This window comes from Pimephales promelas, chromosome 14, assembly GCF_988280905.1.
Source record: "Pimephales promelas chromosome 14, fPimPro1.hap1.1, whole genome shotgun sequence".
NCBI lineage: Eukaryota > Metazoa > Chordata > Actinopteri > Cypriniformes > Leuciscidae > Pimephales > Pimephales promelas.
In genome coordinates this window covers 4750423-4765387 of record NC_142782.1, presented here as the reverse complement: position 1 = coordinate 4765387, position 14965 = coordinate 4750423, and the positions used below count along the sequence as shown (strand labels likewise).

The following is a 14965-nucleotide window of genomic DNA, read 5'->3' as shown; positions in this document are numbered from 1 at the left end:
CGAACACCTGTCTGTGATTGCAGTAATTGGCGTGAGGAGACCGCATATAAACAGCCCTGGCAGACAGCACTTTTGGGAGAGACTGGGAGCTCGTGCACGGACCGGCCAGACACGACGTCTTTACTGAGATTGAGCCTATTGCGAAGCTGTAGCCAGCGGGAAGAGTTTTGCCCATTTACTTTCTGTTTGTGATTTGTTTATTTGAGTGACGTTATTGTGAGCGCGGAGGGCGCTGTGGAAAGAGTGAAAAATAAAAGTGCACGAGCCCCAGATATTGCCGACCCTGTGTCTCCTTCCATCACCTACACTTCACACAGAACCCGATCTGTATCACAATATACATGCATGTGTGTGTATTTATATATACAAAATAATTATATACAGCACACACAAATATATAATGTAAACACAGACTTTTATTTTGGATGCGATTAATCGCAATTAATTTTTGCACAGCCCTATTAAATACTGTTCGTTTTCTCGCACAAACCGCTCGTTTCGTGTCTTAGGCCATCAGTGTGTACTTACATTCACGAGTTATTAAATCATGTTTAATTTTGACTTCTCTGTGCATGCTCTTTGAGGTGGACCCCCTAAAACTGCATTATATGACTGACAGACAACAACGGTTTGACTAAAAAATGTCAAAATTGAAAATGCTCTGGAAACAAAGACACCTACATCTTGGATGTCCTTGAGGTAAGCTAAAACATATCAAAAATTAATTTCAAAGTGAACTATCCCTTTAATGTCAAGTTGTTTCAGTAGCACCTCATTGCAGTGCACAATATCCAGGAGGCGGAGTCGAATTCAGATCTGAGGGGTGGAGTTGGGTAGGTTTAGGGATGGGTTTAGGGATCAGGGGGTGGAGCTGGGTGGGTTTAGGGATCAGGGGGTGGAGCTGGGTAGGTTTAGGGATCAGGGGGTGGAGCTGGGTAGGTTTAGGGATGGGTTTAGGGATCAGGGGGTGGAGCTGGGTAGGTTTAGGGATGGGTTTAGGGATCAGGTGTGGAGCTGGGTGGGTTTAGGGATCAGGGGGGGATGGGTAGGTTTAGGGGTGGGTTTAGAGATCAGGGGGTGGAGCTGGGTAGATTTAGAGGTGGGTTTAGGGATCAGGGGGTGGAGCTGGGTAGGTTTAGGGGTGGGTTTAGGGATCAGGGGGTGGAGCTGGGTGGGTTTAGGGATCAGGGGGGGATGGGTAGGTTTAGGGGTGGGTTTAGGGATCAGGGGGTGGAGCTGGGTAGATTTAGAGGTGGGTTTAGGGATCAGGGGGTGGAGCTGGGTAGATTTAGAGGTGGGGTTAGGGATCAGGGGGTGGAGCTGGGTAGGTTTAGGGGTGGGTTTAGGGATCAGGGGGTGGAGTTGGGTAGATTTAGAGGTGGGTTTAGGGATCAGGGGGTGGAGCTGGGTAGATTTAGAGGTGGGGTTAGGGATCAGGGGGTGGAGCTGGGTAGGTTTAGGGGTGGGTTTAGGGATCAGGGGGTGGAGCTGGGTAGGTTTAGGGATGGGTTTAGGGATCAGGGGGTGGAGCTGGGTAGGTTTAGGGATCGGGGGGGATGGGTAGGTTTAGGGGTGGGTTTAGAGATCAGGGGGTGGAGCTGGGTAGATTTAGAGGTGGGGTTAGGGATCAGGGGGTGGAGCTGGGTAGATTTAGGGGTGGGTTTAGGGATCAGGGGGTGGAGCTGGGTAGGTTTAGGTATATGTAAGATGGGAGGAGTTAGACCTGGATCCGACTCCTCCCCGTGGATTTCATGTTCTGCAGTGAGGACCATCTCAGTTGTTTAGGCTTACAGTTAGGGTTAGGTGCTCCTACATCAGTGACTACGTTTACGTGCAGCGTTCAAAACCGGGATATTAGCAATAACCCGGTCGCGAATGGCCATGTAAACACCATGCTATGCTCAAAGCCCGGATTTTAAAAACCGGGAGATTCTACCTGGGGTACCCCTTTTCTAACCCGAATTTTTGGTCATGCAAACGCGTATCGGCATATCCCCATAGTGATTTGTGTTCTGCGCATGTTCTATTCGCAAGAAATCTTGGTCTTTTGAGTAGAGAAACTTCTCTGCGCATACAAAAATCAGCGTGCCGTATACTGGAAGTAAACATGGCACGACCAGGCGAGACACAGCACAGCATACTTTTGGAGCGAGCTCAGTAACGTTACCAGCATCAAAGCGCAAACATAGGCGACCGCTATCTGCCCTGAACTATTCATTATAGTTGAACGCGTGCTGCTGTTGTTGTTGTCTTTGGATACAGGAAGAAGAATCGGAAATGACGCATATTGCATCTTTAGGTTATCCGTATGTCTAGACGCTAACTGCGCGTCGCCGTCTACATCGGGATATTGCAATTCCATGTATACAGAAGAAACTCTCTCTGCTCACGCATGTAAACGGGTTATTCCTAATGTTTCAGAAACCCGAATATTGATCTTAACCCAACCATAACCCGAAAATTGGCTGCATGTAAACGTAGTCAGTGTTATCATTTTCCCTCTGTTTTTAGGGATAAGTTATGTGTAGGGTTAGGTTTATGGGTAGAGATATAGTTAGGACAAAATTTTCGACCAGAAATGTTGTTCCAGGACCAACAAAATATGTAGACCCAGGAACGAGTCTCTGCAAACTCTTCAAAAAGATGTACGTTGCATTGCAAAAGTAAAACGACTTGTGAATGTCATTTCTTGTTGACTTCAACCAAAATGTACAGTAGGACTTCAACATTTGGGGTTCAAATAAGTAACTCTCAAGTTAAACACCAACCCTGTTGCAACATCCCTCAAGGGTGGTGAAAAGTAGCTTGATCTTAGACTTTCTCCTTCACTGTTGTCCTGCTCCCGCACGTGAGATGAATTCACAGAATTCATGTTCTTCTCCTCTGAGACTTCAGGCATTCTTCACACTTGAACCAATGTCATCACATCCTCTAAATCCCTTCATTCCATGTTGTGAATAAAACAAAATATCGAGGAATAATCAACACTTTTGGTCACACATTAATGCAAGTCCCTGACAGATCTATTCATGGCAAGACAGTGTCATTCACCTAAATGTGTCCGACGTATCTCCCAAGTCTGTCAGGGCTCACTACCTTCATGCAGACTGTTCACTATTCACGTACAGGGTTTCCTAACTTCTAACAGTGCGCCACATATGTTAAATACTTCATTTTCCCCAACTTGCTTCCCAATGAGTTCATGTTCACGTATGTTGCCTCACTGTCACAAACAAATCACAGATGCACACTTGAAATCCACCTGGAATGAGGTTCCTCGGCCTGAAACGGGTTCGCCGTGTGATTTAGATCAGTGTGTCAGGAGCAAACTGTGATCCGGTCCACCAAAGCAGACCTCCACAGACACCCATGATCAGGACCACCAGAGCGGCTTTGAGCACGGCTCTGGGTGTCCGGGTGAAGTCGGCGGGTCCCATTGTCACCAGGAGCGCGGTAGTGACCGTGAGAGTGAACGCGATGGAAATTGCCGTGTTGATGGCCACAATCTGACCAAACTTGGCGAAAGGCACGATGACGCAAAAAAAGAGTGGAATGGTTGAGATCACTGTAGTGACGGCACTAGAGACTATAGCAACACCCACGTGATTGGCTGCTTCAAGGGTCCGTAGCTGCCGTTTGATGGAGGACTCCTGTAAGCCCAAGCAGAAGAAATGACACTTGAGAAATCTCTTAACATTACCCTCACGTAAAATAACACTCCCACCTTGTCGTCTTCTTTCTGTTTCACGACTCTAACTTTGGTGTCATGTTTTCAAAATTGACTTCCTCGTCTCATAGACCTACTATCTCTTAATTCAAATGTAAATGGCCCATCATGTTTAGCTGTTTTGCAACTCTGTAAGCAATTAAATTCACAATACTTAGGGCTTGAGGAAAGGACTGGTAGGGACAGCGGAATATAGGATCAGACGTGTTTATCTCATCAGTATGTTGACATTTCTCCTGGGTTTGTTCTCAGTAACAGCAGGTTTTCTCCCTGGCACTGCAGTCAGAATGGCTAGTGTTCGTGTCTACACAGTTTTTAGGTAGCACTTTGTTTTACAGTCCTGTTTTGCATTAACATACTATATTTATTGTAGTAATGACACTGAGTATTACCTAGGTACTAACCCTGAATTTAACCCATGTACTTACCTTGCAGTACATATTGTAAAATAAACTTCAAGCAGTTTTTAGTTTTAGCCACAGTTGTTGTCTCGAGTAAAACGTGACATGTGAGTAAAACATCCAGGTGGTCATATAGTAATCATGGCACAAACACACCTAAAGTCCTAAAATTATTACTGTTATAATATCAACAACAATCAATCAATAATCCATTATTTATACAGGGCTTCATTAAGTCCTCTGTATGCTATTATGTATAATGCCATATGAAATGGCACCTGACGTATACAACTGCGAACACGAACTGTATTATCCAGGCTAGCTTATCCTACACCAATATAAATGACTCCCCTGAAGCGCGCCAGGGTTCAGTGCCTTGCTCTAGGGCACAATGGTGGGAGGAAATCCCAGAGTCTTAACTGTTCAAGTGATGTCCCAAACCGGGATCCAACTAAGCTCTGGTGTTACGTGCCCAGATCACTATCTATGAAACAATCAGGGATGTGAAAAAATCATGAAAACAGTTCCATTTCACCATCACAGGAGATGTATTTTGACACATTTGTTAAGTAATGGATACTTATAAATCATACCGAACTGTGATTGGCCAGTCCTGAAGTTTCAGGGTCCCCCGCCAGTAGATAGCCTTCCGCTAGATGCAGACAATAGTCCACCGAAGAGCCCACCAATATGGAGAGAGAGATGGCTTCAACAGCACCCATTTCCCACCCGAGCCAATACATCACTGCCACCACCAGACACACCATACCTGCCAGTGCCAACACACACACACACACGCATTATGAAGTCATTTCAAGGTTTAAGACTTATTTTAAAGAGGACCTATTATGCCTATTACAAGTCTTGGTTTTGTTTTGGGGTCTACTAGAATGGGTTTTTATGCTTGGATGCATGCTTGTTTTTCAAGAAAAACTATGGTTGCAAGTTATCAATATAGTTCAATGAAGATCTAATGGCGCTTTTCCACTGCTGGTACGGCTCAGAACGGTTCGGCTTGGTGCAGCACGGTTCGCTTCGCTTTTCCACTGCGTGGTACGACTCGGTACGGCTCAGTACGGTTCGGCTCGGCATGGCACAGTTCGGCTCACTTCGCTTTTCCACTTCGTGGTACGACTCGGTACGGCTCAGTACGGTTCGGCTCAGCGCGGTTCGCTTTGCTTTTCCACTGCGTGGTACGACTCTGTACGGCTCAGTACGGTTCAGCTCGGCATGGCACAGTTCAGCTCGCTTCGCTTTTCCACTGCGTGGTACGACTTGGTACGGCTCAGTACGGTTCGGCTTGGCATGGTACAGTTCGGCTCGCTCCGCTTTTCCACTGCGTGGTACGACTCGGTACGGCTCAGTACGGTTCAGCTCGGCATGGCACAGTTCAGCTCGCTTCGCTTTTCCACTGCGTGGTACGACTCGGTACGGCTCAGTACGGTTCAGCTCGGCATGGCACAGTTCAGCTCGCTTCGCTTTTCCACTGCGTGGTACGACTCGGTACGGCTCAGTACGGTTCAGCTCAGCACGGGTCGCTTTGCTTTTCCACTGCGTGGTACGACTTGGTACGGCTCAGTACGGTTCGGCTTGGCATGGTACAGTTCGGCTCGCTCCGCTTTTCCACTGCGTGGTACGACTCGGTACGGCTCAGTATGGTTCGGCTCGGCATGGCACGGTTCGGCTCGCTTCACTTTTTCACTGCGTGGTACGGCTCAGTACGGTTCAGCTCAGCGCGGTTCGCTTTGCTTTTCCACTGCGTGGTAAGACTCGGTAGGGCTCAGTGCGGTTCGGCTCGGCGCGGTTCGCTTTGCTTTTCCATTGCGTGGTACGACTCGGTACGGCTCAGTGCGGTTCAGCTCGGCATGGCACGGTTCGGCTCGCTTCGCTTTTCCACTGAGTGGTACGGCTCGGCTCGGTTCGCTTAAGCTCACTTTGCTTTTCCACTGCGTGGTACGACTCGGTACGGCTCAGTACGGTTCGGCTCGGCGCGGTTCGCTTTGCTTTTCCACTGCGTGGTACGACTCGGTACGGCTCCGTACGGTTCCGCTCGGCGCGGTTCGCTTTGCTTTTCCACTGCGTGGTACGACTCGGTACGGCTCCGTACGGTTCCGCTCGGCGCGGTTCGCTTTGCTTTTCCACTGCGTGGTACGACTCGGTACGGCTCCGTACGGTTCCGCTCGGCGCGGTTCGCTTTGCTTTTCCACTGCGTGGTACGACTCGGTACGGCTCCGTACGGTTCCGCTCGGCGCGGTTCGCTTTGCTTTTCCACTGCGTGGTACGACTCGGTACGGCTCCGTACGGTTCCGCTCGGCGCGGTTCGCTTTGCTTTTCCACTGCGTGGTACGACTCGGTACAGCTCAGTACGGTTCAGCTCGGCATGGCACGGTTGGCTCGCTTCGCTTTTCCACTGCGTGGTACGGCTCGGCTCGGCGCGGTTCGCTTTGCTTTTCCACTGCGTGGTACGATTTGGTACAGCTCAGTACGGTTCTGCTCGGCATGTCACGGTTCAGCGAACCCTACTGTACCGTACCATGTAGTGGAAAAGCGCAAAAGCGTGCCGTACCGAACCGAAAACCATGCAGCGGAAAAGTGCCATATGAAGCCCCTCCTCCTGAGCTGGGATTGGCAACTGCTTTGAGTACCATATAACCGAGTTTTAACACATTGAATAGCTCTCAAAAAGAATTTTGCCTTGGGCAGGAATTAGTTAAATAACGAATATTGAGACGCGCATGTTCGTTCAGAAAACTCAAGAATACTATGGAGGAGTTTCAGGGAGTTCAGAAACCGTGACACTAATATAAAGAAAAACTCCCTTTGAAGTGATACTGTGCTTCGTAACAGAACTTTTTCATAAAAAGCATAATAGGTGTTTTTTAAACTGCTCATAAACAGTCTGGTTCTGTTGTTGTCCTTTTCACTGATTTGATCCATTCCTCTACTTGAATTCAAGCATCATTGCTCATTTTCGAAATCTATTTCCTTGTTTATCTGGACATGAAAGTAGGATGGTTTTCAGAGTCTCTTTTCATTTCACATAATTTGTACATTCGTTCAGTCTGAGTAATCACTGGTGATAATATTCCTAGTTGAAAGCAAGTTAAATTACGCTCATGTCTGGTATATTGTATTAACATATAAATGAGAGGGGAATAAAGCTGCACATTTCAAAGGCAATGATTTTCACCATCAATACATATTACATGAGTCAATTAAATTCAACAGAATGAAAGAAAAAGGCATTTGATGACTCCATCATTTAAGTATCCTCAGTGAAAATTAGTTGGCCATAGAATAAAACGATGGTAAACTATTTCAAGGGGATAAAGTAAATCGTTTCATGTAACAATAAAATTAAATTATTTTTAGACCTCTTTTTTTAATTGAGAGCACATCTGCAGTAATGCATCTTATTTTAGTCATTTTCATTATTCTCAATGATTCTCATGTACTGTAATCAGTGTTATTTTACAAGCATGTGCATATATTATAATATTAGTAAAATGCAGGCTTAATTTTCCTCCAGTGATTTTTGGGTTGAAATGATATACTAACAAAAATAATATTAATAGTTAATATTTTGTGCAGTGACTCAATGTTTGCAAAGGTATGACATACCCAGAATGCTCAGCAGGATTGGCAGCAGCAGAAGTGGGTGTGCAGTAAACACAGCTACTGCTGCGATGCAGATGGCAAGTGACAGCAGGAGACTGTAGAGGGCGCTCTCTACACCTACAGTGCATAAAGAGTAGGTTAAATATCCTATAAATACTAGAGAATTTGAATGCAGATTCATTATTGCATTTGTTGAGAGTGAGGTTAACGAGCACTCGTGTTAATGATGTCTGCGCCACAGACTAATCGCTCTTAAATTGCTCATTTGTTCAAGCAGAGCCATTTTTATACAAAGCTGGTTTCTGACTTTTCCAAGTTCAATATTTGCTCTCTTGCCTATAATTTCCATGAAGATCTGTTTCCAGTGTTGGCAGGTCTGGAAGCCTCGTCTCAAGGCTGACGACGCTGGAAGTGAGGCGAGCTGCTTCTGCAGGAAACTCTCCCATTGCAGGAAATCAGAGTGAGTCTGAAACGAAGACTTTCCCTTGTAGGTGGTCTGAATCATAGAGACAATGAAAATGAAGAAAGAGTTGCATTAAATTTCTTTCAAGTATTGAAAATAATGCTGTTACCAAGTGTTGCAGTGGTGTTCTCCTCACAGGCGAAGTCCTCACAGTTTTTTTTCTTTTGTTTAATATTATTATTATTATTATTTTTTTTATTAAATGTAAATTCTGGTCCCATCCCATTTACACTTAATGTTGTCACACTTTCCAAGTTAAATACACATTAAATTAGGCCTACATTAAAATAGAAAATAAAAAGAAACAAAATACAATTCTATTTGATATTTTTACGTTAAAGTATAAATCTCATCAATCAATGATGATCATCATCTCATCAATGATTTGAGCTTTGTGACATGGTGCATTATCCTGCTGGAAGTAGCTATCAGAGGGATGGACATGGTCAGAAACAATGCTCAGGTAGGCCGTTGCATTTAAACGATGGCCAATTGGCACTAAGGGGCCTAAGGTGTGCCAAGAAAACATTCCCCACACCATTACACCACCACCACCAGCCTGCACAGTGGTAACAAGGCATGATGGATCCATGTTCTCATTCTGTTTACGCCAAATTCTGACTCTACCATCTGAATGTCTCAACAGAAATCAAGACTCATCAGACCAGGGAACATTTTTCCAGTCTTCAACTGTCCAATTTTGGTGAGCTCTTGCAAATTGTAGCCTCTTTTTCCTCTTTGTAGTGGAGATGAGTGGTACCCGGTGGGGTCTTCTGCTGTTGTAGCCCATCCGCCTCAAGGTTGTGCGTGTTGTGGCTTCACAAATGCTTTGCTGCATACCTCGGTTGTAACGAGTGGTTATTTCAGTCAAAGTTGCTCTTCTATCAGCTTGAATCAGTCGGCCCATTCTCCTCTGACCTCGAGCATCAACAAGGCATTTTCGCCCACAGGACTGCCGCATACTGGATGTTTTTCCCTTTTCACACCATTCTTTGTAAACCCTAGAAATGGTTGTGTGTGAAAATCCCAGTAACTGAGCAGATTGTGAAATACTCAGACCGGCCCGCCTGGCACCAATAACCATGCCACGCTCAAACTTGCTTAAATCCCCTTTCTTTCCCATTCTGACATTCAGTTTGGAGTTCAGGAGATTGTCTTGACCAGGACCACACCCCTAAATGCATTGAAGCAACTGCCATGTGATTGGTTGATTAGATAATTGCATTAATGAGAAATTGAACAGGTGTTCCTAATAATCCTTTAGTATTCAGCTGTTTTTTTAATAGTCAACTTATTTTCAGTCATCAAGCTCGATAAACAACTGATCACAGACACGAAGATGTCCTTTAATTTCACCAAGCTGATTGCTTCCTTAAAAAAAAACACAGTCGTCATGGTTTTAGGACATTTCAAGTTTGATTTTGACGTGACATAAAGCGGTGATATCTAATGCCGAGTTCAGACTGCATGATTTTAGCCACGATTTTGGCTCGCCGACAGGTTTTGAGAAATCGCCGACAAATGCCCGAAATCACAGGCAAATCGGCGCTCGTTCACGCGAGTGACAATCACGCAGTGTGAATGAACAAAGACACGAACTGAGAGAATCACCGACGAGTCGCCGACGCCCGTGAGATATTTGGCATGCTAAATATCTGGACCTGTCGGCGATTCAAAATCCTGCTGTGTGAAAAGTGTTTTGACTGAAAACTACATCGGCGATCACCGGCAGCCAGTGAGAGAGCAAGATACAGAGCAGCAGGGAGTTCGGGGAGGAGTTATAGATCACATATCAACATGATATGGCATTGTTTCAACAAAAAAAGCTTCTTCTCGGTCTATTTGGACACAATAAATGGAAGAAAAATTAGTAGAAATTTGGCAGGAGCACTCGTGTCTGTTTCACCAGCTGTACCACAACCGGGTCGAAAAAAAAAGTCTCACGTGAGAACTCCGGTCTTGCACGTGTGGTGTCGCGCGTTGTTTCCTTTTCATATCTCACGCGTGTTTGTTGTGAAATGTAGTTTGCGTGCAGCGTGCTGGACAGAGTCTGTCGGCCATTTTTCAAAAGTCATGCAGTGTGAAACCTTCTGTCGCCGATCCATCGTCCAGTGTGAACACAGCAGCGACTGAATGCTGGCCAAGACAGTCATGCAGTGTGAAAAGAGCAGCGACCTGACTACTTTGAAAATCGTGCAGTCTGAAAGAGCCATAAGTGTGTGAGTTGTTTACATACTTTTTAATCAGGCTTCCATTAATGTTGACGCCATAATGTAGTTCATTCAGAATGACTCGTGAACGGGAATGAAAACAAGAAGCAGGATTTATCGCATAAACCAATCGTGGTGCGACTGAGGCATTGCCTTCTCTTACGTGACTTTCCCCCATTCAATCTCAATATCCCTCTGCAACGCCAAACCCCATGCATGCTTGATGGTCTGTTAAAACTCAATTGGCCACTTAAGTGTTACTTTAGAAAAAACAGTGATTTATATGCTTTTTAATGTCACTTTTTCGTAATATTTGCATGTTTTATTTTTATAATATGGATTATCTTCTCATCTAATTTTTTGAGGAGGCACTGCCTCCCTTGCCTCCTCAGAGGAAACACCCCTGGCACTTCTTTATTTTAAGTGCCCTCACTTTTTCTTGCGTATTAGCACTTCTCACATGTCGCCAGTACTCTGACCACCTGCACGAAACACAGAATCAGGTTATTAATTAATTGTATACAGCGTTACTTCTGGGCTTTTATAAGCCGGACTGAATGGACCAATTCTCTGCGCAATAGACTAGACTAGACTAGACTAGGACTTAGACTAGGCTACTCATCCAAGAATATATCATGTTCTATTATATTTATTAGAAAGAACAGCACTTCGCCTGCTTCCATTCCCTCTATCTGGTCTCACAGATTAATTTAAGCACACAGAAATCATCTTCTACGGACATCGCAGAGCTTGCTTATCCTCTCTAAGGCCACTAGAAGAGATCCGAAATGACTCTGTGCTTAACAAGAGTCTCCAGCAGTGTGGGAATTCGCCCTACTCAACACTCGTTCATTAACTGGTTCTCCGGGACCTAATTTCTGATAATAACTCTGATATGCTGATGCTCACAGAAGCCTGGAAAACATAAAATTACTTTGTTGAACTCAATTTGCGCTCTCCTCCTGGTATTTTGACTAAGACCCGAAGTGGAGGTGGGGGAGGGGGTCTGGACTGGCGGTCTTGAGTCTTCACATTGAGCCGTCTGCTTTCCATGATGTGACATCTTTGAATATTTGCCATTTCAAATCACGGGTCAGTCTCCCCTGCTTATAATACTCGTCTTCCTAAAATGATATAAAATACTATATACTTGTAATACTTTCTGCCTGTTTCAGTCTTCCCAGGGCAGAAGACATTCTTAATGTCTATGATGAAAGTATTTCTACTACTTTGAATCAATATGCCCCCTTAAAATCTAGATACGTTCCATCCTCTTGCACTTCTCCGCAGTTCAACACTGAGCTAAGGGAAATGAAAACCAAGGGCTGCCAGCTAGAAAGGTTTTATAAGAAACCTGGCATTATTGTTCACTCCTTGGCATATACTGAACACATTCAGCAGTATAGGGATGCAGTACTTAATGCAGTTCGATCAGCAATTGGAATAACTGGCACAGCCTTTGACTGGTTTTCCTTCTCTTTGACAGGGAGGCAACAATTTGTTACCAGAAGCACAAATCAAGGTTAACTCAAGGTTCTGTCTTGGGCCCTCTTCTTTTCGCTACTTATATGTTACCAATTGGACAAATAATCCAAAACTATGGGTTTATCTTAGCCTGGGTTTCCCCAGGAGCAGGGCGATTTTATTCACGGTGCTAGGCAGCCTGGATACCATAGACCAGATTTTCGTCTTAGCGAGGGGACCAATCACAAAACGGGGAGGGAGCAGCGAGACGATTGCGACGTCTATGTGACAAACCGAAGCAATTTGTTTATACCTATGGATCCAACATGGCATGATTTGACATGGCATAAAGCGGTGATATCTAAGTGTGTGAGTTGTTTACCTACCTTTTAACCAGTCTTCCATTAATGTTGACGCCATAATGCTGTTCATTCAGAATGATTCGTGAACGGGCATGAATACAAGAAGCGGGATTTATTGCACAAACCAATCATAGTGCGATTGAAGCATTGCCTTTCTTTTACGTGATATTCCCCCATTCAATCTCAATAACCCTCTGCCTAACCCCATGCATGCCTTAGAGGGTCTGTTAAAACTCAATGGGCTACTTAAGTGTAGAGAGGGAGCAGCAAGATGATGACGATGTCTATGCAACACACCGAAGCAGTTTGTTTATGGATCCAACATGGCAGCAGACGTGAAGTTACCTTTCGATGCAGCCTTGGATGTTGTTCAGTAGTTTAGAAAGAACGCAAATAAATCTCTAAGACCCATCGTCTTCTTCCTCGTCTTTCGCTCTACATACGCCATCTGGTATAATTGAAACGATTGGCTATGAGCTACTACAGGCGCATTTGATAGAGATTCGTAGCACCCAATTAACGGCTCTGGGCATTCGTAAACCACACCTCGAATACGAGAAAATGAACATGTGGTTCCCAGACCAAGTCTCAATGTCAATGAGACGTGGTCTGACGTTAGCCAGGCTAGGTTTATCTTCCACTGCTGATGACATTCAGTTTTATTTTAGTACAACTCCCACGTCAGTGTTTCCTTCCACCTACATTAACTTGCATCAAGGAACTCAAGCTTTGGCTGGAGGCAAAATACCTTAAATTTAACTCAGGTAAAACTGAGCTAATACTGAATCTATCAACAGTTGAAACTATCTGGTCAACTGATAGATTTGGATGGTGGCTTGAAAATGCCTTCTACGATAGTTCGAAATCTTGGAGTTATCATTGATTCCATCCACTCTTTCATTTAATAATCTCATTGAAAGTGGTAAAGACAGCTTTTTTCCACCTACGTAACACACCTCGTCTTCGAATCCTCTCAGGATGCTGAAACTGTTGTGCATGGCTTTGTCACATCTCAAATAGATTACTCACTTCATTGTGGCCTTTCAGCTTAAAATATCAGATGATTACAATATGATCAAAACTCTGCAGCCTGCTGCTTGATCACTCACACAAGAAAGAATGAGCACTCCAATCCTCACATTTCTGCAATCCTCTGTCCCCTTCATTGGATTGCGGTTTTCTTGCGAATAAATTTCAAGGTGCTAATTCTCACTTACAAAACTCATAACCTTGGTCGTATCTGATTTACTTCAGCCGTATGCTCCTGGTCGCTCCTTACGATCTTCTAGTGCGGGATTGTTAGTTACTCTTCTCTCCTTCAAAAACCTCTTAAAAACATTTTTTTTCTCTCTGAATATTACTCTTCAGCTCCCGGTGTGTAAATGGCACCATGTTATGGATATGCTATTTGTTTAAATCCCAACCACAGCATGACATTCAATAGTTGCACAGTAGGTATAGGTAATAAAACCCGTAATGTTAAAGTCCCCCTGTAGTCAATCATTTTTTTCCCTTAAAACTCATTTTTGATCACCAAAATTACATATTCAGAAATGTCATGCTTAAAATAGATTGAATGTAACTCTACACTCTTGCTTCAGTGACAGTAGTATACGTGGAAACATGAATATGCTAATTAGCCCCGTCTCCACTCACTTACTGTACGCCAAATCAGAGATCTACTCGGCCAACTTACTCGGACACATAACGATAATTAATATGATTAACGTTTTGCTTGACTATGTTATCATACAGCTAATGTTGCACAAACCATGTTCCCGTTCGCCATCTCAGTCTGCCTTCTAACAATCATCAGAAACGCTTTAAACAACTCAGAACGTCAGAGAAAGGCATATAGTTCATCATAACATCGTAATATACATCATACACCAGCATTATTGCTAAATCTTCCGGCATAAAAAATACACCGGCATAACCTGGTATCTCTCGAGGCTTAGTTCGCTGTTAATGATATGCTAAAGCCTGCCGGCACAATGATCTGATTGGTTACAAGGTAGTTTGTGACGTCAGAAACACCAGCGATTTCAAATTGTGTTTTTGAGACTGTCTTTGGTTCACTGTCGACTTGTGAATTTGCACATGGTTTGTTTTAAAGCATTTTTTAAAACACCACATAGACATATAAACAACATATAACAACATATAACAACAATTAAAAATTTAATTTTCACCCCAGGTGGATTTTAAGAGAGTTTTTGTAGTGTAGTGATCAGGAAATATTCAAAGAATATAATGATATTGTAAATGTGTCTTTAAAAGAAAATCAAGGTGTATGATATATATAGGCTGTGTTGTTGAATACATTACTGCGTTAAAATACATTACCAATGCAAAGACCTGAAAGAGTCCAAGTCATAAAAAGTAACATAACATTACTTTCAATAAAAAAGTAATTTAATTTGGGTAACGCTTCCTTTTACAGTCCAGTTACCCATTTTAGTAACTGCAATTACTGGGTAATAACTAGTACTAACCCTGAACCTACCCCAGTTCCATGTACTTACCTTATATTAGCCAGTACTTTCTAGGTAAGTACACTGTACACTGTAAGTACTGTACCATAAAAGGAAGCGTTACCGTAATTTGTTGTACCTCTAAAAATAACTCTCCCCAACACTGGCTGTCATACTCTCTAAACAGGGAAAATGCACCATAAAATGACATTTATGTGTGAACTATGGAAATGCAGTAGTAAACTC

At 43.8% G+C, this 14965-nt stretch overlaps 1 protein-coding gene across 1 annotated transcript in view; it reads right to left on the bottom strand.

Moving 5' to 3' along the window:
* Positions 1 to 461: 461 nt before the first annotated feature.
* The window catches only part of disp3 (dispatched RND transporter family member 3), a 146561-nt gene continuing 132057 nt past the window's right edge, over positions 462 to 14965 (bottom strand). The window contains exons 18-21 of the mRNA XM_089119299.1: positions 8083 to 8242; positions 7750 to 7863; positions 4722 to 4897; positions 462 to 3650 (exon numbers count right to left, since the gene is read on the bottom strand). Coding sequence (XP_088975425.1) covers positions 3306 to 3650; positions 4722 to 4897; positions 7750 to 7863; positions 8083 to 8242 — 795 coding nt within the window. The 3' untranslated portion in view covers positions 462 to 3305. The remainder of the gene's footprint in view (positions 3651 to 4721; positions 4898 to 7749; positions 7864 to 8082; positions 8243 to 14965) is intronic.